Source organism: Macrotis lagotis, chromosome 1 (genome assembly GCF_037893015.1).
Source record: "Macrotis lagotis isolate mMagLag1 chromosome 1, bilby.v1.9.chrom.fasta, whole genome shotgun sequence".
Classification (NCBI taxonomy): domain Eukaryota; kingdom Metazoa; phylum Chordata; class Mammalia; order Peramelemorphia; family Peramelidae; genus Macrotis; species Macrotis lagotis.
Genome location: NC_133658.1, coordinates 874,897,233 through 874,918,550, shown reverse-complemented (window position 1 = coordinate 874,918,550; position 21,318 = coordinate 874,897,233). Strand labels below are relative to the sequence as shown.

The 21,318-nt window shown below is 39.2% G+C and overlaps 1 protein-coding gene across 1 annotated transcript; it reads left to right on the top strand.

Annotated features, from left to right (window-relative positions):
• The first annotated feature begins 15,730 nt into the window (after window positions 1-15,730).
• Window positions 15,731-20,307, top strand: LOC141508325 (uncharacterized). Its single transcript, XM_074216847.1, has 3 exons — window positions 15,731-15,860; window positions 17,351-17,754; window positions 19,555-20,307. The coding sequence occupies exons 1-3, from the start codon at window positions 15,731-15,733 to the stop codon at window positions 20,305-20,307; spliced, it is 1,287 nt and encodes a 428-aa protein (XP_074072948.1).
• Window positions 20,308-21,318: the final 1,011 nt, after the last annotated feature.

Below are 21,318 nucleotides of genomic sequence, written 5' to 3'. Positions count from 1 at the left end.
AGGGCCGGTGCTTTATCCACTATGCCACCTAGCCACCCCTACTAAGGTCTTTTTGAAAATCAAGTTGATCAGTGAGTTCTCAGTGCATATTACCCAAACCAATTGGAAATTCCTCCTTTCCTCTTCACCTCAATTATTTCTCTGTCTTCAGAATTCCACTCTTGAGAGTGTTCCATTTCTCTTGGCTAACTTTTTCTGTACATTTTTAGTCCACGAGAGTATAAATATAATTTCTTTTGGAACAAATGAAATCTTCTTTCACCAAATCTAGAGTACATATCAGTTTGTGTCCAAATGTTTTCGTTTTCTGCTTTCCAGATTCAGAGTATATTATTAGTTGTGTGTGACCCTGGGCAACCTACTTTACCTCTTCCTACCTTGGTTTCTTCTATTATAAAATGAGAATAATTGAACCTACACTAAAAGCAACTAGGTGACTCAGTTGGTAAAGCACAAGACATGGAGTCAGGAAGACCTGAGTTCAAATCTGAACCAGAGACTTCCTATCAGTGTGTCCTTGGCCAAGTCACTTCATTCTATTTGCCTCAGTTTCCTCATCTGAAAATGAGCTGGAGGAAATGTCAAACTACTCCAGTATCTTTGCTAAGAAAACCCCAACTGGGCTCCTAAAGAGATGAAATTACTGATCAACAAAACCTTCTAAAGCTGTTTGTTATGAGGATCAAATGACATAAAGATTTTAAGGTACTTGCTACATAGGAGTCATTTAATAAATGTTTTATTCAATATCAGACCCTGGACTAAGTATGGGGAAACAAAGACAAGGAAAGGACCAAGACAACTCCAATCAATAGGAAGCTTACATTCTAATAGAAGGCAGCACATAAAAGGGCCATTGACAAATGGTGGGAGGGAAGAGGGGTAGCCAATGACAGGTGACAAAATCAGCAAGTGTTAGAACTGAATTCCAGCTCAGGTTTCCTAATTCCAGGCAAAGCATTGATCTGATCAGTCATATCCAGCTAATACTTGCTACGTCTGAGTCTAGTTTCTGCGAGTACGTCTGAGTCTAGTTTCTGCGAGTACGTCTGAGTCTAGTTTTCTGTATGTTGTAATTCCAAACTGAGCTTTTAAAACAAATCATTCCTTGAAGAAGTTGTCATGGCTTAGAGTCCTTTGGGGGAAACGTCACAACTTAGTTCTCTGTGTTGCCATGATTCTTTGGAAGTAAAAACTTTTTGGCATTTTTGTAGCAAGAGGTTCCCTTTTTTCTTGCATCTGTGATGTGTAAAGCCCATAACAAAGGGCTTTGTGTTGGCTTGTCACCACTGAGACCCTACATAATAGCATAAGGGTTTTATCTCCAGGTGAAAGTTGGCTATGACATAAAAAAGGACTTTGTAGAAGAGAAGATCACATGAAATACAGAACTGTGCCCTTGAATCTTGGAGGTCAAACAGTCCCCTTTCTGTTCATACAGTCAACCCCTGAGCCAAAGTTGTGGCACAGTGGAAAGTGAATTGGACTTAGGATGAACTGGTTGTAGTATACGTGCTACCACCAACTCACTGTATGATAGCGGACAGACCATTTCACTTCCTTGGGACTCGATTTCCTGATCTCTGCAGTGATGGGGTCAGAGGAGAGGTTCCATAAGGTACCTCCCACCATTAACAGTTGGAATCCAAAGCAGCTCCAAGATTTTCAGGCAGGATGCTGGTATTCCTCATTGTTCTTTCCAGTCTCATGATTTCAACAGAGGATCCTGCCTCCTGAGCTCAGATTCTGTCTATAGTAATTACGCAAGATGACTGGGATGTGAGCGTGTAGCTGTTTCCATGCTGAGGTTGAGCTTGGACCATTATAAGATTTCGATGGAGCCCTAGAACTTGGCATCGGGTAAATGGTGTCATTTAATCACCCATACTTCCTGCTTGGGATTGAACCCTGAGAATCCTCCCCAGGCCTTCCAACAGAGCTGATAAAAGTCAGGAAGCCCAGCAGGCAGCTCCCTGCATTCCACAGCAGCTGTAAGCATACAGATGTCCCCCTGCTGCGTCTACTGCCAGGGCAGAGGAGCTAAAGTCAGCAGTAATACAGGTAACCCCATGGTGCCCTGCACCTGCCCTGCTTGTGGATTGTGCCCAACCTGGCTGGCACTCTGAGGCTTTATTTGGAATCCTCTGGGATGCTCTGGTAGGTAGGAATGGGACAGGATTTGATATGGTACCCCGAAGAGATAGGGTAGGGGATGAATAAATCCAGTTCACTGACACAGTTCACTTGCTATATGTGTATGTGTATGTACACCACCATCCCTGAAAATACATGAACATGTTAGGGTTGGAGGAAGGGAAAGGAAAAAGTGAAACAGAAGAAATGCATTAGCTTCTTTATGGTGTAGTAGAAAGGGAACCAGGAGTCCTGGATTTGGAGTTTGTCCCTGATCCTTTCTACATAACTTTGAACAAACCACATTTCCTCTCTGAGCCTCCATGTCCCCATCTGTAAAATGGTACAAAATACTTGTACTACCTGTCCCATTTTGTATAGAGAATACATTGTAAGCCTTTAATCTATAATCTCTGTATCAACTCAAACTTTCGTCAGTGAAAAGGTGGGGACATGGAGACAGAGAAAGGTAGATAGCAAGGGAAACAACTTAGGGGTTATTTCTTATGGAGGTCCATATATCTCTCATGGTTGAATTTGCCTTGAGGAATCAATCCTAAACTCCAAGAATTAGAGGCTCATTTACCCCTACCATTCTGACATAGGTTAGTTAGCTCATCCTGTGAGGATCCTTAAAGTTTCATAGTTCTAGAGTTGGAAAGGAACAAACCTTAGTCACCTTTGACTAAAGAATCACTTCCTTTTGTCAAGTTTAATTTTGGGGTCACCAAGAACCAGCTAGTTTCATGATATCCAGCTACACATTTGTGTGGAATCAATTTCTTATTCGATAGCAAAGTGAACACCTGGGAATAATGGAGGTGAGAATGCAAAACACATTTAACTCTTTTTTTTTTTTTGGTATGAATATGCATTCTGTCAGTGGTTTGTATACAAACAATAAACCCTGTAATTAGATTGACTTAGGTTGAGACTGTCTATTTTCTTTGAAAGTCTTCAATCTGAATACTATATGGATTAACTTCTTATGGTTCTAGAATACATCTCCACTGATTCTGAATAGAAATCAGAAACTATAGGCTTATTATTTTGCCTTCATCCCAGAAAATTTGAAGGCTGACATCACAGCACCAATGTCTCTGTGTCTTTAAAGTTTACGCAATTCTTTTTTTTTTTTCCTGAATGTCTTTGTGAAATCAGGAAAGTCACACAACTAGTAAGTGTCAGAGCTGAGATTCAAGTCCAGGTCTCTGGAATAGGACTTTCCTCAATCACAACAAATCTATAATATCTTCCAGGGTAGAAGATTTTAAACTCTCCATAACTTTTCATTATAGCCTCAAGTGAAAGAAGAAGTTTTGGGGAGGCTAGGTGGCAGAGTGGATAAAGCACTGGCCCTGGAGTCAGGAGGACCTGGGTTCAAATCCGGTCTCAGACACTTAATAATGACCTAGCTGTGTGGCCTTGGGCAAGCCACTTGACCCCATTTGCCTTGCAAAAACCTAAAAAAAAGTTTTAGATGACTTTCTGTGGTTGATGTGAGGGATAGGGCAGCTAGATGCTACAGCGAATAGATTACTGCCCTTGGAGGCAGGAGGATGGGACTTTGAATCTGGCCTCAGACCCTTGACCTTGGGCAAGTCACTTAACTCTGCCTCAAATCCAGGGCCATCTCCAGTTGTCCTGATCCATATTTGGGCCACTGGATCCAGATGGTTCAGGAGGAGAAAATGAGGCTGGTGACTTAGCACAGAAACTCCTCCCTGAACTCCAATTCATGTCCTTGTCATGGCATCATCTCTCTAGTCTTCTTTGAGAATTAAGGACAAACATTATTATTTATGAGGGATAGTAGAGAATCACAGTTCTGAAAAATCTGTCTATATCTACAACAAACTCAGGGAAAGACATCATGGTTTGGTAGATAAAGTTCTCGACTTGGAGTCAAGAAAATCTCAGATCTATCCATTCAAATCTTTGCTATCTACTGGCTGTGAGACCCGAACAAAGCAGTGAGCTTTTCTAGGTTTCCTTTCCTCATCTGTCAATGCGGTTAGTTGGACTACTTGGCTTGTCATGTCTCTTTCAGCTCTAAATCTGTGATACTAAATGTTTATTTAGCCTGGTGAACACCTCTGACTGCTAGGAATTCTGAGTGTATAGATGCAGGTTTTGAACAATTAGATATTCTACAATTGTTTGAATATAATTAAAATGAAGGAAGAAATAGGAGTCTTCCTCTAGTCAGCACTTTGGACAAGTAATTTTGCTAATGTAGGGATGCTTGGTTAATTGAAAGGTCTATTTTATTCCCTAATAACTAACTCTATCCTAGGGAATGATGAAGGAATAGGCAAGATCTCTGTCTTCAGGGATCATAGACTGAGAGCTGAGAGGATGAAGGAGGGATAAAGAGAAAAAGAAATAAAAATCTCACAAAAGAAGTTTGAAACTTGAAGTCAAGGAACTTGGGGTTTAAATTCTATATCTGATATTTTGTTAACTGTATTGTTTAGAGCAGAATTGTGTCTTTTGGAGGTCCATTGCCTCAGAGGCTATTTATTGTTAATGGTGTTAGAACACATGCCAAAGATCCTCAAATGAGATAACAGGTACTCTACAATTGTGCATATAGTGAGGTCTTTGGGGGAAAAGGGATGCAAGATGAAACCTGATGGTTGACTTTATAGCAACTCTGTGCAATTATTAGTGAAATATTTATTAGTCACCTCTTCTATGCTATGTTCTGTGGTTGGTATTGGGGAAGCAATTGAAGGGAAGGCACTTCTGCCTTCAAAGAGCTTTCAATCTAGTGGGGGGTGGTGACTGACATATCCTTAGGTTAAGTATGATTTAAGGTAGACTATGATGAGAACAGAGGAGAGACTCAGACAACCCAAGAAAATGTGAAGAATGAGAATTCCAATCTCACAGAATGGAGAAGGGAAGGGAAAAGAATTAAGAAAAAAAATCATGAAGGGTGGTAGCTGAATCTGAAAGAAGAGACATTTTTCAACAGGCAGTGAGGGGATATTCTAGGCATTTATGACCACCTGCATAAACACTCAGAGGTGTGAGAGAAGGAAATAAGCAAAGCTATAGTAATCCATTTTGACTAGAATCCAAGTACATGTGAAGAGAAATAATGCAAAAAGTGGATTGGATCCAGAATGACAGAGGATGCCAAAGGCCAAGTTGAATATAATAACAATAGGCAACATTTATATAGTGCTTGAAAGTTTCTGAGGTCACCCAATGTATCCTGGACCACTGCCAGCTGTCTTGACCTTTGTCATACTACTGGAATTTGATGACTTTGGAGAAGAAAGTAGGGCTGATGACTTTGAATAGCTCTGTCTCACTCTTATCCAATTCATGTGCAAGGCACACGATGTCATCGGTCCTCTCTGAGAATGAAGGACAGACAACAGCAACAACACCAATCATCTCATTTGATCCTCACAAAAATCCTGGGAGGCAGATGCTATTTTTATTCTCATTTTACTTATGAGGAAACTGAGTCAGTCAGGTCTTTCTCAGGTCTGACTCACCCCTTCTTTCCAGTGATTCTGTATCATCATTTCTAGATTCGAATATAAAATCTATTTGCCATTCAAATCTCTTAATAGTGTGACCTTTCCACCTCTCCAGTGTTCTGACATTTGTCCTTCTCCCTTGCTATCCAGAGAGACCCTCTTTCTGGTCTTCCCTCCTCTTTTGGACTCCAGACATCCCCTTAGGTCTCTACCATGCCTGGGATGTTCTTCCTTCTCATCACCAATTCTTAGCTTCCCCAGCCTCCTTCAAATCCCTGCTAATATCTCACATTTTCCAAGAAGCCTTTCCCAACTCCTTTAAATTCTGGTATCTTCTTACTGTTGATTAACTCCAATTTATCTTGTCTGTAGTTTGACCATAATTGCTGTTGTTTGTCCTTTGTTATTGAAGAAGACTTACATCAGTGAAGTGATACCATGACCTGCGCATGAATTGGATTCGAGTGAGGGGGGAGCTATGCAGTTACCAGTCTCATTTTTGGACTAGTGGCCAGATAGGTATCAGGATGACTAGAGATGGCCCTGGATATGAGGCAACATGGTACCCTGAAATTTATCTGAAGACCCTGAGTTAAGAATTTGTATTCTAGACATTACCTGGCAAAGGGAAAAGAATGCTGAATTAGGTCTTGGAAAACTTAGATTTGAAGTAATTAGGTGGTGTAGTGCCCTTGTCATGGAGTCAGAAAGTACTGAGTGGCAAATTATGCCTCAGACACTTATTTGCTGTGTGTGCCTGGACAAGTCACTAAGTTAGCCTCCACTTTCCTTTACTGTAAAATGGTATAAAATAGCTCCTGTCTTGCTGGATTTTTGTGAGGATCAAATGAAACAATATTTGTTAGAATAATATCTGGCATACAGCAGGTACAGTATAACTACTTATTCCCTTTCCTTGAGCAGTTTTGTCACTTACTGTGTGGCTTTCAAGAAGTTACTTAGCCTTTTCTGGATCTCATTGTCTTAAACTATAAAATGAAGGTGTTGAATTTAACTTTTTTTTTTTTTTAAGGTTTTTGCAAGGCAAATGGGGTTAAGTGGCTTGTCCAAGGCCATACAGCTAGGTCATTATGAAGTGTCTGAGATCGGATTTGAACCCAGGTACTCCTGACTCCAGGGTTGGTGTTTTATCCACTACGCCACCTAGCCACCTCTCTAGGATCTCTTTCAAGGCAGCTAAGGTGACATAGTGGATAGTGCATCAAGGCTAGAGTCAGGAAGATCTGAGTTCAAACTTAGCCTCAGACATTTGCTAGATGTGTGACTCTGAGTAACTCTGTTCTTCTCGGGATCCTCATTTATAACATGAGATAAAGAAGGAAATGACAAACCACTCCCATTATCTTAGGTAAGAAAATCCCAAATGGGATCATCAAGATTTAGATGCTACTGAAATGATTGAAGAACAACAAACATTGGGCTCTAAAATCATCCATATTACCTGGATGGGTTATTTCCCTTGCATCTCCTGTTTCATAATCTCTGAAATAGGCATACTTTAAAAAAAGTTTAGATTTTTTTTTTGGGTGGGGGAGTAAGGGAGTGGGATTAAGTGGCTTGCCCAAGATCACATAAGTAGGTAATAAGTGTCTGAGGCTGGATTTGAACTTGGATCTTCCTGATTCCAGGGTCAGTGTTCTATCTATCTAACTGCCCCCCTCCCCTTTTTAAAGACTGCTTACCTCATAAGGTTTTTGCATGAAAAGGTTTTGTAAATCATAGAAGAATGTATTATATTGACCTAAATATAAACTCCTGGAGGGCAGGGACTGTTTTGTTTTTGTTGTGTAGATCCTCTCTACCTATAGCATGGTTTCTTGGCACGTGGTAGGAACCTTCATAAATGCTTGATGTTAATGGAAATGAAAGAATAAAGCAGAATTTGGAGGTTGCATTCCTTTCTCTAACAGCTGCAACTAACTGTTTATAACTCTTTTGTCAGTCAGGGATGGGAAAGTGATTCTTTTTGTAAATTCCCATTCAGACAATGGACACCTCTAGTATGATTTCACTTTAGATAAAGATACTACTTGAAAGCATATCTAAGATTTATATCTAACAAACATATAGACTTATAGGATCCTCAGAGTGCTCTGCTTCTCTTGGAATCTGGGATTAGAGATTATAGGATCCTAGACCTGAGAGGGGACTTTAGGCATCATTCAGTTCAGTTCCCTAATTTTACTGATGAGGAAACTGAGGTCTAGAGAAAGTCATTTGCTTATGTTCACACAATTAGAAAGTAATAAAGCAGACACTTGAACCAGCTAATCTTGATACCAAATTTCCACGTGATGCTGTTTCTACTTAGGCCGTCAGGCTGTTATAAATTTCAATAACTCCATTCTACTCCTGAATATTAAATATGAAATTATACATATATCAGTATATATTACCTATAGCAATATATTCAGTATGAAAATGTACTTTCTACTTTGCACTTAAATGTCCCTTCCTTCTCTTTGTTCTTGGTTGAAATGCCAGGGTATCCACCACAGGGATCAGCATTTATGAATTCCATCAACACATTTCAAGTCCCAGGGTATTCCATTGACCAAATTTAGTTAGGGATGTACTCATTGCCTTGAGCTATCATACCCAGAGGAATTCTTTGAGAAAAAAATTGCTGCTGGAGAAGGGAATATTGCTTAAGCTCCCTATAGTGGTTGTGGACAATAGTTCTATGGGTACCACCACTATCTCCTTTGTTCCTCTTTGCAACTAGTTTCCTAAGGGGTAGTCTTAATTAAATTTAGAATCCCAGCTCTATCCTGATCAACTCTGTGATCCAAGTTGCCTTATTTCTTGAAGTTGTAATTTTCTCATTTGTAGGGTAGTGGTAATGACACTCCCTGTGTCACAGTTTTGTTGCAGAGGGAAAAAGTTAGTAAATCCTTATATGTTAGAAAAATGCAAGTGGTTGCATAGTGTCATCCAGACAAGGGTGGACTTGCTCTACAAACTTTCTAGTGGAATCAACTACAGCCATGGAGTTGGGAGAGCAGCTCAATGTATGACTTCTATCCTGATTGTCCAAGACTGCTGGCTAACTTTTTTTTTTTTTTTTTTTGAACTTCCTTCCCACTCTCGTCTGCCAGAATCTTATTAGCTGTGTTTACATGGCAGGGATGTCGAGCGATTAATTTTTAATGGCTTGGTTTATAGCGTGTTTGAACGGTTTATTGAGTAATTCCCACATTTAAGTGATTAATTCCCCAGAGTTCAGAACGACCGGTTAGTTTTACATTAATCAGGGTTTCTGAATGCCAAGAGACAATCAATCAATCTGGCCTGCCAGGGAGAGTAATGTTAAAATACCTCAAGGTACAATGAGGTTAAGAAAAGGAGTAATTAAAACCCCGTCTTTCGCTCACGCAAATTTGATATGGGGTTGGTTCTTTCTCTGACTGGGTTCCTCCTCTAACTCTTATGCCCCTCCTTCTTCAGAAAAATGCAAATGGAACCCAGATGTTCTTTAGGAGCCGGACAATGCTGAGATACTCTGGGACTCACAGTTTCCTGGTAACCAACTTTTGTCCATCTGTCAGGAAAGACTGGACTCTAGAAAGTCAGTCTCTGTCTGTGTCTCTGTCTCTGTCTCTCTCTCTCTCTCTCTCTCTCTGATTTTTGCAAGGCAATGGGTTTAAGTGATTTGCCCAAATTCATACAGTTAAGTAAGTATTAGGTGTTTGAAACTAGAATTGAACTCGGATATTCCGGACTCCAGGGCTGGAGCTCTATTCACTATGCCTCCTAGTGATCCAGAAGCCTTCTTTTTTGAAATACAGAGAGATGTGTCATTGGGGTGCCTCTTGTATCTGTTCATTAAGTTCTCTGTGCTGGTGCCTGGGAGGGATTCAGTATTTGGAAGAGTCTGCAAGAATTTATAGTGTGTGAGAAACTGTGCTGAGGATACAAAGACAAGAGAAAGAAGACAGTGCCTTCCCTCAAGGAGCATACATTCGAATGAGGAAGATAACACAAAAGAGAACTGAAAAGGGTGAAGGAAGAAAATGCCTCAGGGAGGGAATGGGAGAGAAAGCCTTGAGATTCAGGGATGGAGTTTGGAGAGGAATGGAGACAGAAATGCCTGTCTAAGATGTTTTCCTTAAAAAATGGAGGTTCTAGAAGGAAATAGTCCATCCGAGGAAGGGGACCCTATGGCCCAAGAGGCTGAGAAGTCCAGGGGTAGAGTGAACAACCAGGATAAGGAATCTTCTGTGGCTTGGTAGAGAAAGTTTGCAAAATTAGGAGAGCTGGAGAGAAATGAAGGAAGATTTTTGCCTTAGTTGAACTTCCATTCTGTTAGGATGATGAATTGCTAGCCATGATCCATGTATGAGACAAGACAACTAGGTAGTGCAATACAGAGAGTATTGGGTCTAGAGTTGAAAGACCAGAGTTCAAATTCAACTTTAGACATTTATGAGCTGTGAGTTCCTGGGCAAATCACTTAGCAGTCTCCTTAACCTTAAAATGAGAATAATACTAGAACCTACCAGAGTTGTTGTGATGATTAGATGAAATAATTTTAAGGCATTTAGCACAGTGCTTAGTCCGTAGTAAGTGCTATGTAAATGTTAGTTATTGTCATCATCATCATTGTCATCATTGATGTTTCCTCTGAATGGTATATAGATTTCAATCCATCCTATGGGATTCTTGTGACCTAAAGTTTTGATTATTTTGGTAAAGAGAATTCCTCAGTGAAGGAATTTCTACTAATGCAGATTGGTACCTGCTCATATTTAGTCTTAGAGTGATCCAGAGCAATCTGAGAGTATTGAGGTATTTGCCTCAGGATACCACAATGAGAGTATAACAGAGGTTGGACTCCAGGTCTTCCTGATTTCTAATGCTAGCAACTTCTTTACTCTGCCATGTTCTCTTCACTCAGCAGGATATTGCTATTAAAAAGATGGCCCCCTTCTTCATGGGAGGCATTTGGGAGTCCCTAAAAGAGTGTTGGACTTCTCCAAAGGCAGCACAACTTACCCTTCTTTTTATTTTTTGTTCAAGTCCTAACTTCTTGTATGTTTGTATCATCTGTCCAAGATATGTGGGAATCTAAAATAATAACCTTTCTATAGTACTTCAAGGATTGCAAAGCACATTGTTCATGATAACTCATTTGATTCTCATTCCAACCCTGGGAGATTGAAGCTATTATTGTCTCCATTTTACAGATCAAGAAACTGAGGTTGACAGAAGTTGAGTGACTTGCCCAGGCTCACCTAACAAATATCTAAGTCAAGTATCTAATAGTATCTAATTCAAGTTTTCCTGATTTCAAGGCCAGGGCTCTACCATATATATATATGTATATATATGTATATATATATATATACATATATATATATATACACATATATGTATATATATATATACATATATATATATACATATATATGTATATATATGTATATATACATATATATATATACACACACACACATATATATACTGCTTAACTTCCATAGGACATATGAACAAATGTAAACATTTGGGTAAAAGGCATTTTTTATTCTTTCTCCCTATGTAGGTGATTTAATTCAAATTCAAGTGGTTATGGCTGTCTTATAGTGTTTTAAGATTAGTTACAATGAAATGTATTGTATGTGTGTATGTGTGTGCACGTGCGGGCACATGCTCTCTCTCTCTCTTACTCTCTCAACTTTGACTAATTCAGCTGAGAAAGATTCAGACATTGGTTGTTCTTTTCTCATCTCTTTTCTCCATTTGTATAGAATTCTATTTGCTCACCCTGATCGTGTGAGGTAATTTTTTCTAATTATATTCCTCTTCCCTTCTCTTTGCACTTATCAAGATACAGCAAAACTACTTCCAGTTCTTGTCTAGTTGGACTCCTAATTCCTGATGATAAGAGTATAGAGGGGACAAATGTTTCATCTCACCATATGTGAATGTAAACAGTTTTTCCTTGTCTAAGTCTTCATGATTGTTTATTCATATTTACCTTTTAGTGTTTCAACTCCTGTGTTTGAATTTTAAAGTTTCTACAAAGTCCTAATTGTTAAAAATCAGGAATGCTTGGAACTCTTATTAATAGTCCATTCCCATTCTCTAGAATAATATTCAGTTTTGTTAGGTAAGTTATTTACAGTTGAAGGGTTTTACTTGTTTCCTGGAATGTCATATTAAAAGCTCTCTGGTCCTTTATGATTGCTAATTATGGTGGTAGTTGTTAATTATGATCTTGACTATGGTTCCTTAATAACTGAATTCTTTTGATTTGTTCTTTGACTTGGATGCTCTCAATTTTGGCTATATTATTCCTAGGACTTTTCAATCAGGAATTTTTTTTTTTTTTTTTTTTTTTTTTTTTTTTTTTTTTTTTAGGAAGGCATCTTTGGATTTTTTCTATTGCCACTTTACTATGTGGCTAAGATATCTGGAAAGTTTTCTTTTAAAATTTCTTGAACTATGATATTCAAGGTTTTTTTTAAATTTGGTCATGGTGTACAGTTAAGTTAATAATATTTTTAATGTTTTTCAGATGAGTTATTTTCAGGTTGAGCTATTTTATATCTTGTTTTTTTTTTTACTTTATTTTAATATTTTTGTTATCTTGTGAAGTCATTTGCTACTATTTGGTCCATTCTGATTTTTCAGGGAGTTCTTATTCTTTGCATGAGCAAGGCTTTGTACCTCTTGCACTAAATTGTTGGTTCTCTTCTTGTTCTTTCTTCCATAGCTTTCACTTATTTTCTATTTCCATTTTCATTTTCTAGTGTTCTCATTTTGTTTATTTAGAGAATTTTTTTTTTTTTTTAGGTTTTTGCAAGGCAAATTGGGTTGAGTGGCTTGCCCAAGGCCACACAGCTAGGTAATTATTAAGTGTCTGAGACCGGATTTGAACCCAGGTACTCCTGACTCCAAGGCCAGTGCTTTATCCACTACGCCACCTAGCCGCCCCTATTTAGAGAATTTTTAGAGAATATTTTATTTGTTTTTTCTAACTACACGCAAATGCAATGGAAGTTTTCACCAATCTTTTTTTGCAAGGTTTTTAATTTTGCATTTTCTCCCTCCTTCCCTTCTGTTCCCCCTCCTCCGACAGAAAGCAATCTAATATAGGTTCTGCATGTATAATCATACTAAACATAGATCCATATTAATCATCTCATTTCACTTATAAAAATTAACTTTATTTTTAAACTCTTGTTTCATATATTCTAGGAACTCCAGTGAATTTGTATTCAAGATGCGATTTTCTCTGAGGTTTTACTTATAGATGTTTTTGTCGTCATTCTCCTTTTCTGGGTTTATATCCTGGACATCCCTGTAACCACAATATTATTTTATGATGGGATTTTCTCATTTTTCTAGCCTTCTTCCTTACTTCAGACTTAATATTGGGGTTGGACTATACATAATTATGGAGTGAAGTTTAGATTAAGCCTCCTTGGAGTATTGAGTATTGTATTGTTCTTTGTTCTTGGGGAACAACTCAGATTGGGGACCTGTGAGATTTTAATACTTCCAAAATATTCTAAACCAGGGCAAAGTTTGGTTCCCCACCTCTTTCCACTCCAGTCTGAGCAATGCAGATTTTTTGACACGAGTTTTGGTTTCATTAGAATATTGTTGCTGAACTCAGTCTTCATCAGCTAAATGGGAAACTGCTGGTTTAGAGTGACAGAACTATAGTGTTCTCTTTGGTCTAGAATTTCTGCAGTCTTTGCTATGGCATAGAATCTGGAGATGAGATCCTGCTCTGCTCCAAAGTTCTGAACCATCCTGTTTTTGCTTCTGAACTTCTTTCTCTCTTTATACATTGCTTCTGGCCTATGACTGCTCCTTACCTTAGCATACCAGCCCTGGATATAGGCCTCCTCCTTAGTCACCTTGGATTTATGACCTAGACATGGGTAATAAGGGACAAAGCTGCCAGTTGGTAATTGTTACCATCATTGTACCTGGAATACCCCTCTCCTTGGGTCTCTGGGGTTTTCTCTGCACCTGATATGTTTCCACTGCACTATCTGTCTTCCTTTGCCTTCCTGGGATGGAAAGGTGACTCATAATGTTTTCTTGAATTTTTGCATCAGGAATTTTTCCACCAGTGTCTTGGTGCATTTTCTAGATCTGTCTGCATGAGTTTAATTGAGGGTGGGATTATTAGGGAGATCACTGTACTTTTTGCTGCCCCTCTGCCATCTTTACTTAGTCAATAGTGGCACCCTTGATTGAAATAGGGAAAATTTGGGGAGTAAGGTTCAGAGGCAAAGATAAGAAGTCAGCTTTTAGATAAGCTGAGTTTAAGATGCTTGGGGAATGATATCTATGTGGAGATGTGTAGGACTGAAACTCAGAACTGATGGTTAGGTATGTAGATTTAGATTAATGCAGAGATGACAGTTGAATCCATGGAAGGTGATGGTATCACTAAGAGTATTGAAAGAGAAAGAAAACTGAGATATACTCTGTCATGATAGTCAGGATATGAATAATCTTGTAAAGGAAATTGTGAAGGATTTGGGGGGATGAAAGCTATGACAGAGCATTGTCACAAAAATCTAGAGGAGAATATCCAGAAGGAAGGATTCAATAATGATGGCATTCTGAGAGCTCAAAAAAAGATGGCAACTGAGAAAATGTCGATGTATTTAGCAACAGAGAGATGATAGGTGATCTTGAAAAGCAGTTTTTAATTGAGAAGTGGGGTCAGAAGCTAGATTGAAAGTGGTTTAAAAGTAACTGAGAGATGATAAAGTGGAGATAAATATCCCATCCACTTCTTAAGCTCAATATATTCAAAATATAACAATCTTTTCCTTAAATCCACTGTTCTCTAAACTTATTCTCTATGAATACTTAGGCCACATGGAATTCTTCTAGTTGCATTCTTGACATCACATTGGATTGTTCATTGTTGCCCAAGATAGCCATTTGGGTGCCAAATGTTGTCTCCACAATATTTCTTATATGTCCCTTTCTCTTCACTTTCCCAATCACCTTAGTTCAATCTCTTGCCACCTTTTCTAATACACTATTTGCAGGGCTATCCAAAATGTGGCTGCAGTGGGTTTACTAAATGCTTTGGTAAATGAAGCTGAGTTATTGCAGAGCTCTCACTAAAGTGGCAAATTAAAATATATTGTGTATTTTTTTTTCAATAAAAACTTTGGAAAGGTTGGACAGTTCTGCTCTATTGCATCAGCTTCCCAATAATAACCATTAATAGTAGTAATACAGTGTTTTAAGGTTTGTCAAGCATTGTACATATATTATCTCATTTGATCTTCCCCAGATCCTGTGAAGGTAGATGCTAGTATTAACACCACCATTTTGAAGATGAGGAATGTGAGGTTTTGAGAATTTGGGACATGCTGGGTTTGTGTAGCTAGGAAACATCTGAGATGAATTTCGAAATCAAATTTTTCTGACTTTGTCTCATCTTCTTAGCCATCACACCAACCACCTGGCATGTATATGCCACCTACTTATTCAATAAACTCCACTTGCTTCCTTTTACCACCAGGATTAAATATAAACTCCTATTTGGCATTTATCCCTTTCTAAAATCAGCATTCTTCCTACCTCTCCCAACTCCTTACATAATACTGCTTTCACACATTCCACAATCTAATCATTTAATCAAGCAATCACCATTTATTAAGTACCTACTGAATGTCATATGCTCTACTAATACAAAAAAGACAAAAGACATATATGCCCTCATGGAACTAATAGTCATTCCAACTTACTTGCTGTTCCTCACCCAATGCTCAGTGTCTGAGTTTCATAATTTTGGACTGGCTGGTCCCCATACCTATGATGTTTTGCACTTTATCTCTACTTCTTTGGGTCCCTGACTTCCTTTAAAAAAGCTGAATTCCACCTTCTGTAAAGTCTGCTTAACTGTTAGTACCTTTGTCCTTGAGATTTCCTTGTGTCTGTTTTTGATGTGATGGATAAATTATGTACAGGTGATATAATGTAAACCCTTGAGGGTAGGAACTGCTTGGCTTTTGCATTTTCAGTGACTTGCACACAGTAAGTATTTGTTATGTTACAATTCAGCCAAACACCTAAAACCTTTTAGCTAATGGAGAATGACTCTCATGGTTCACAGTGAACTCATAAATGGGAAGATGTTCCAGATGGAATTTTCTGACCCAGTGGACACCTTCAGCTGCTTCTCAAATACCAGAACTAGGGAAGTGTGCATCAATCATGCAGTTGGTGAGGTTGGACTGGGTGCTGGCATTTAGGAGGTTGATGTGAGTGATCTCTACTGGAATACCATTAAATCATCCAGCTTTCCATGATTCTCAATGTGATTCAACATGAAGGATCAATTAGTGTGTATATGTGTGTAAGTGGATACTTGAAAGCTGCCTGCCTTGATATTTTCTCCAACTTATTCCCTCTCTCTTATAACACCATTAAACTTTTATTGTATATCAGACCAAGGTGACACAAAGACATAATTGAAAACAATCCTTACCCTCCATGAGCTTATATTCTATTGGAGGAAACAATACGAAAAAGCAGGAATGGAATAATTTCTCTCTCTCTCGAATTAGGAGAGGGTGAGGTGGTGATGAATCTTGGCCTTGAATGGAAGTGTAGGGTTCCAAAAGGTAGGGGTGAGGAAAGAGAATGTTTCCAAGTACAGAAATTAATTTATACAAAGGCGCAGTGGTGGAGGAAGGAATATCATGAATGGGGACCAGAAAATGAATCACTGGGGCGCAATATAAAGTAGAGGGTTCAAGAAGGTGTCATATGAAACAAGTCTGGAAAAAAATTTGCAACCAGATTGTAAGGGACTTTGACTGCTGAAAAGAGGAGTTTTTATGTCCTATATAGGAGGGAGTCCCTGAAACATCTTCATCGGATTAAATCTGTTCTTTAAGAATAATTATCGGTCTGGCAACTGGCAGAAGAATGAATTAGGAGGCAAAAGAAATTTAACCATTGATGCTGGATGGGTTACTTGACCAGACTTAAATTCCAGGAAGTCAGAGTAGGGATCATAAATAGGACAACTGTCACATGTACAGATCTTCCAATAGAGCTGCTTCCTGTAAACGTCTACCGACACTAGAAGACAGTGTTATGAAGGAAGCCGTGTATCTTATGTATGTCTATATGGTTATTTCTCCTCTTCTCCCAGCTCCCATCAAATGTTCCTTTCACTGGCATTTTTTCCCCCTGATTTGTTCCCCATCCCCATATCGATCCAATTTTAGAGGACACTAGAATCTATAACTTTGGCAAATATATAATTCATCATCAGTTCCCTTATGTGTAAAACTGGATCTTTGATAGTAGAATTGCTGAGTAGACTGGTAACATGGGAACATAGCTCCCTAAGCTGATGATTTTGCAAAGGAAAAGCATAAGATAGTAGAGTCCTTGGCTCATCTGATCTGCTATCCCTCCCCATGTTAGTTAGAGGAAGAAAGGGACCAAGGTCATACTTAGAAGTAGCAAAGACAGAAGTTCTCTGAATCATAAACCATTGTCCCGACTCTGGACAAAATAATTAAAGGTATCCTTGGATAAAGTTTGGGATGGGGGGGGAGATGAACTCTCCTCCAATTCTTCCATTTCTAGTTATGTTTTCCAAAACTCTAAGTAGTTTCTTACTGCCGAGAATTCAGATACTTTTCTTCTGTTTGTCATCCTTCAAAGCTCCAGGTTATATCCATTCTGTCCTCCCCCAGAGACATTTTCTTCTTCCCCAATTGGATCCATCTTCATCCTCCTGATGGAATCATCTCCTGTGGTCATTGACATTGGCAGTGCCTGGTGCAAAGCTGGCTTGTCTGGAAAAAACTATCCTACTCTTATAATCCCCACAGTTGTTGGATATCAGCCCTATGATGAGAACCTGAACAAATCTCCTCCCAAGATGAGAAAAGTTATAGGCTCGGAAAACATGCATGTGCTCAGGGAACTGTCAGTTACAGAATTTCCTGTTAACCGAGGCCAAATCCTAAACTGGGAGGCCATGGAAGCTATTTGGCACCATACTTTTGATTGCCTTCACATCAAAACCAAGGATCACCCAGTGCTCATCACAGAATTGCCATGGAAAGATAGGAATTACCAGCAGAAGATTCTGGAGGTAAGAGTTTATTGTAAACCATATCTTTTATTGATGAAAAGTCAAGTGATAGAGCCTGATAGCGTAAAGCATATTTCACATCCCCTGTCTTTCATTCTGAAAGGAGATGGGTATGGTTCCTTATTTTGACTTTGGATTTGAGGTTGTTCCTTTGAAATCATCATTTTTATTATTGAGCAAACATGAGTCTGCTCCATGTCCAGCACTATGGATACCATCATAGAGACAACTGGGTTCTAACATCAGTAAACATCCAATGTAAAGACCTGCACACTAATAGCTATGATACAAGAAAGAATAAGTGCAAAGGCAGATCTGGGGAAAGAACCATAAGGGAACTAAAGGAGAAGGTTCCCTATGAGGGGAGGAAAAGGAGATGTCCAGGCAAAGATTCTTGAGAGAGAGAGAGAGAGAGAGTGAGTGGTATAGGATTTGGTATTGGCATAAAAGGGAGGGATGATAGAATGCTATTTCGGATGATGGGAAGGATTACTTCTCTCTTCTGATTCTTCTTCCTGCTCTGAATAATGAGGAAATTGGACTAATTGAGTTCTTCCCCATTCCTTCTCATTTCCACTTTTTCAGATACTTTCTTGAATATGAGACACTAGTCTGAGGTTTTTGTCAGTTTGGGAATTCCTTCCATCTCCAAAGTGGATCGCAACTCCTTCATGGCTTAGGTTGGAACCTCTGGGTTCCTTAGGACTTGTGACTTGTCTAAGGTTAAGCCTTTAGCCAGGATTTATATGTGGAGGACATGGGTTCCTTTGTAAACTATATGGTCTGGGCCAAGTTGCTTGACTTTTCTAATCTTAAATTTCTTTATCAGTAAAATGAGATGGTTGGACTAGATATTCTCTGAGGTCCCTCCCTCCTTGTCCCTAACTCTAAAACTTTGATTCTATGATCTTCTAGAAATCAAAGTTAGGGAAGTGCTTTTCAAACAACCAGCCTAACAGATAGATTGGGCTTAGATTTAATTCTCATTTTAAGGATGAAAGAACTCTGTCCCAAATCTTAAAACTACTAAGTAGTATGCCTTGGATTTGACTCCAAGTCCTCTTAACCCAGTCCAGGTCTCTTTAACTCAATTAAACCAGTATGGATTAAGCACCTGCTATGTGAGAGGGACTTAGCCACAAAGTCACAGTCTTTGCTCTTAGGAACAGATGAATGAATATTGTTGAAAGCATATATATATATACTTCCAACAATATTCATTCATCTTCAGCATTCAGCTATATATGTATATATGTATTTATGTATATGCACATATACATACACATGCACATATATGTAGATAAACCTATAAAAATGATCTACAAATTATTTCTTGGTAGGGAGTGGGGGAGAGTAAGACTGGAGCAAAGACTGAGAATTAAAAGGTCAGGCAATGGTGTCAGGCAAGCTCCAAGCATTCCTAGAGGGGAGAAAAGATGAGGACTCAAACTTGGGTGTGTGGAGAACCTGTATGATGTAAAGAGTCAGGAGATGGAATGAAAACCACATACAGAGCACATCAAATTGGTCACTTTGGATAGAATACAGAGTAAGGGATGAGAGGGGTATAACATGAAATCGTTATAGGAAGGTGGGTTGGAACCACTCAACACATAATTCTCCCCCTTCCTCCAACCCCTAAGTCATTTGTGATAGGACCTTGTCTTATAGCACTTTTGGCAAGGAACTAAGCCCTTAGATCATACTGTGACATAGACTCTAGTGATATATTCAGACCTTTATGGAAAGACCCACATATATATATTTTTTTCTCTCTCCCCTTCCTATTCTTTTCCCTAGATCATGATGGAGACCTTCAATGTTCCTTCTCTGCACTTTGGCAACCAGGCAGAACTTGCTATGTATGGTTCTGGCCTCTTGACTGGTATTGTATTAGAATGTGGGGCTGGCCTCACTCATATTGTACCCATCTTAGGAGGCCATATGATCCCTAAGTGCTTGTTAGTCCATGAGACTGGTGGGCTAGATATCAGTGTACTATTATATAAACACTTGTTTCAAGAGGATATGAGACTGAATGACTTGGTCCAGAGGGAGGCAATGGATGACCTTAAAGAGAAGTTCTGTTATGTGAACAAAATCCCTTATCAGAAGGAATCTTCTGGAGACTTGACCTCTAAGCAAGGGAGGGTATCTGTCCTTCCTGATGGGATGGTTATATCTCTTACTGAACAACATTGTACCTTCCCTGATATTTTCTTCAATCCCTCCCAATTTGGTGTTCTAGGACCAAAATTAGGCCTTGAGGTTCTTAAATCAGCCATGTCATGTCCTCACGAGAGCAAAGACAACATATTTTCTCATGTGGTTCTCTCAGGGGGCAGCACCCTCTTTCCTGGCTTCCCAGAACGGCTTCTATGGGAGTTAAATACTACAAAACCTTTGATGTACTCAACTGAGGTTGTGTCCAGGCCAAATCGGATTTACCTCCCCTGGATAGGGGGGGCCATATTATCTCGCCTGTCAACCTTTGGTTCCTGCTTCATTACCAAAATGGAATACTATGAGGCACGAGCAGCAGCAGGCATTTAGATGAATTTTCTTCCAAGATTTTTCCAAAGGGGATAGATTGATGAATATTGACTGACTGCCTAAGGGGGGGGGGGGGATGATTCTTGTTCTTGAGAAAAGATTTGGTCTCTTTTGATAGTCCACATCTTCTCTGGAAAGTTTACTTTGGAATGTTATGTAGAGGGCAGGGCAAAAAAAGTGTCCACATAGCCCTACTTATGCAGAGATGCTTGTCTTCAGAGTGGGGCAGGGAGAATATTTTTTCCCCCCAGCCAACATAGATCTGCTATATTTTTTGGCAACTGTAGGAGTGTGGAGAGAAAACAAATATTCTGTCACCTGGAAGATAAAATTGGAACTTGGACCTCTTCCTGAGACTTAGGGAATGTATCTTTTCTCATTCCCTTTTTTCCTAAATCCTCTCGGGGATTAGACTTGTTGGTACTCGGTCCTCTTCAGGGAAAACTAGCCTTTTTCAGGTGCTTTTCAGTTTGCTAGCCTGCCAAACTATGGTTGACTTGAAGGGAAAAGGGAGAGTATGTGTTCTGTGTGTGTGTGTCTGTGTGTGTGTCTGCGTGTCTGTGTGTACTTATCTTGGAGGGACACGGAGGAACAGGATTATGTCTAGAGCCCAAGAGGTTAAAGTGTATGTCTCTTATTGCTTAGAAGGATTCTAGGGGGTTCTTCAAGCCTTTCCTAGTTCTATGAAAGTGGCAGTGTTATGCATATAATTTTTATACAGTTCTCATGGGGGAGCTATACAGTTCTGAAATGACTTCTTTTTTAACTGTATGTAGAAACTCAACAAAAATGGAAGTGTTGTAATAGTGGCTCAAGTGATGATGGGAAAAGTAGAGAAAAGGTGCAAAATGCTACCTGGGAGAAAGTGATAGTAGTAGGGATCGAAAGGGATGTCAGATCATTCTTGCAGATGGAGGAGAGACAGCAGACCATCAGGCATGGGAGTTCAAGAATCTTGGGTTCCCCTCTAGGAATGGGGACCATCAAGGCAATCCTCTCCCTCCTCCAACT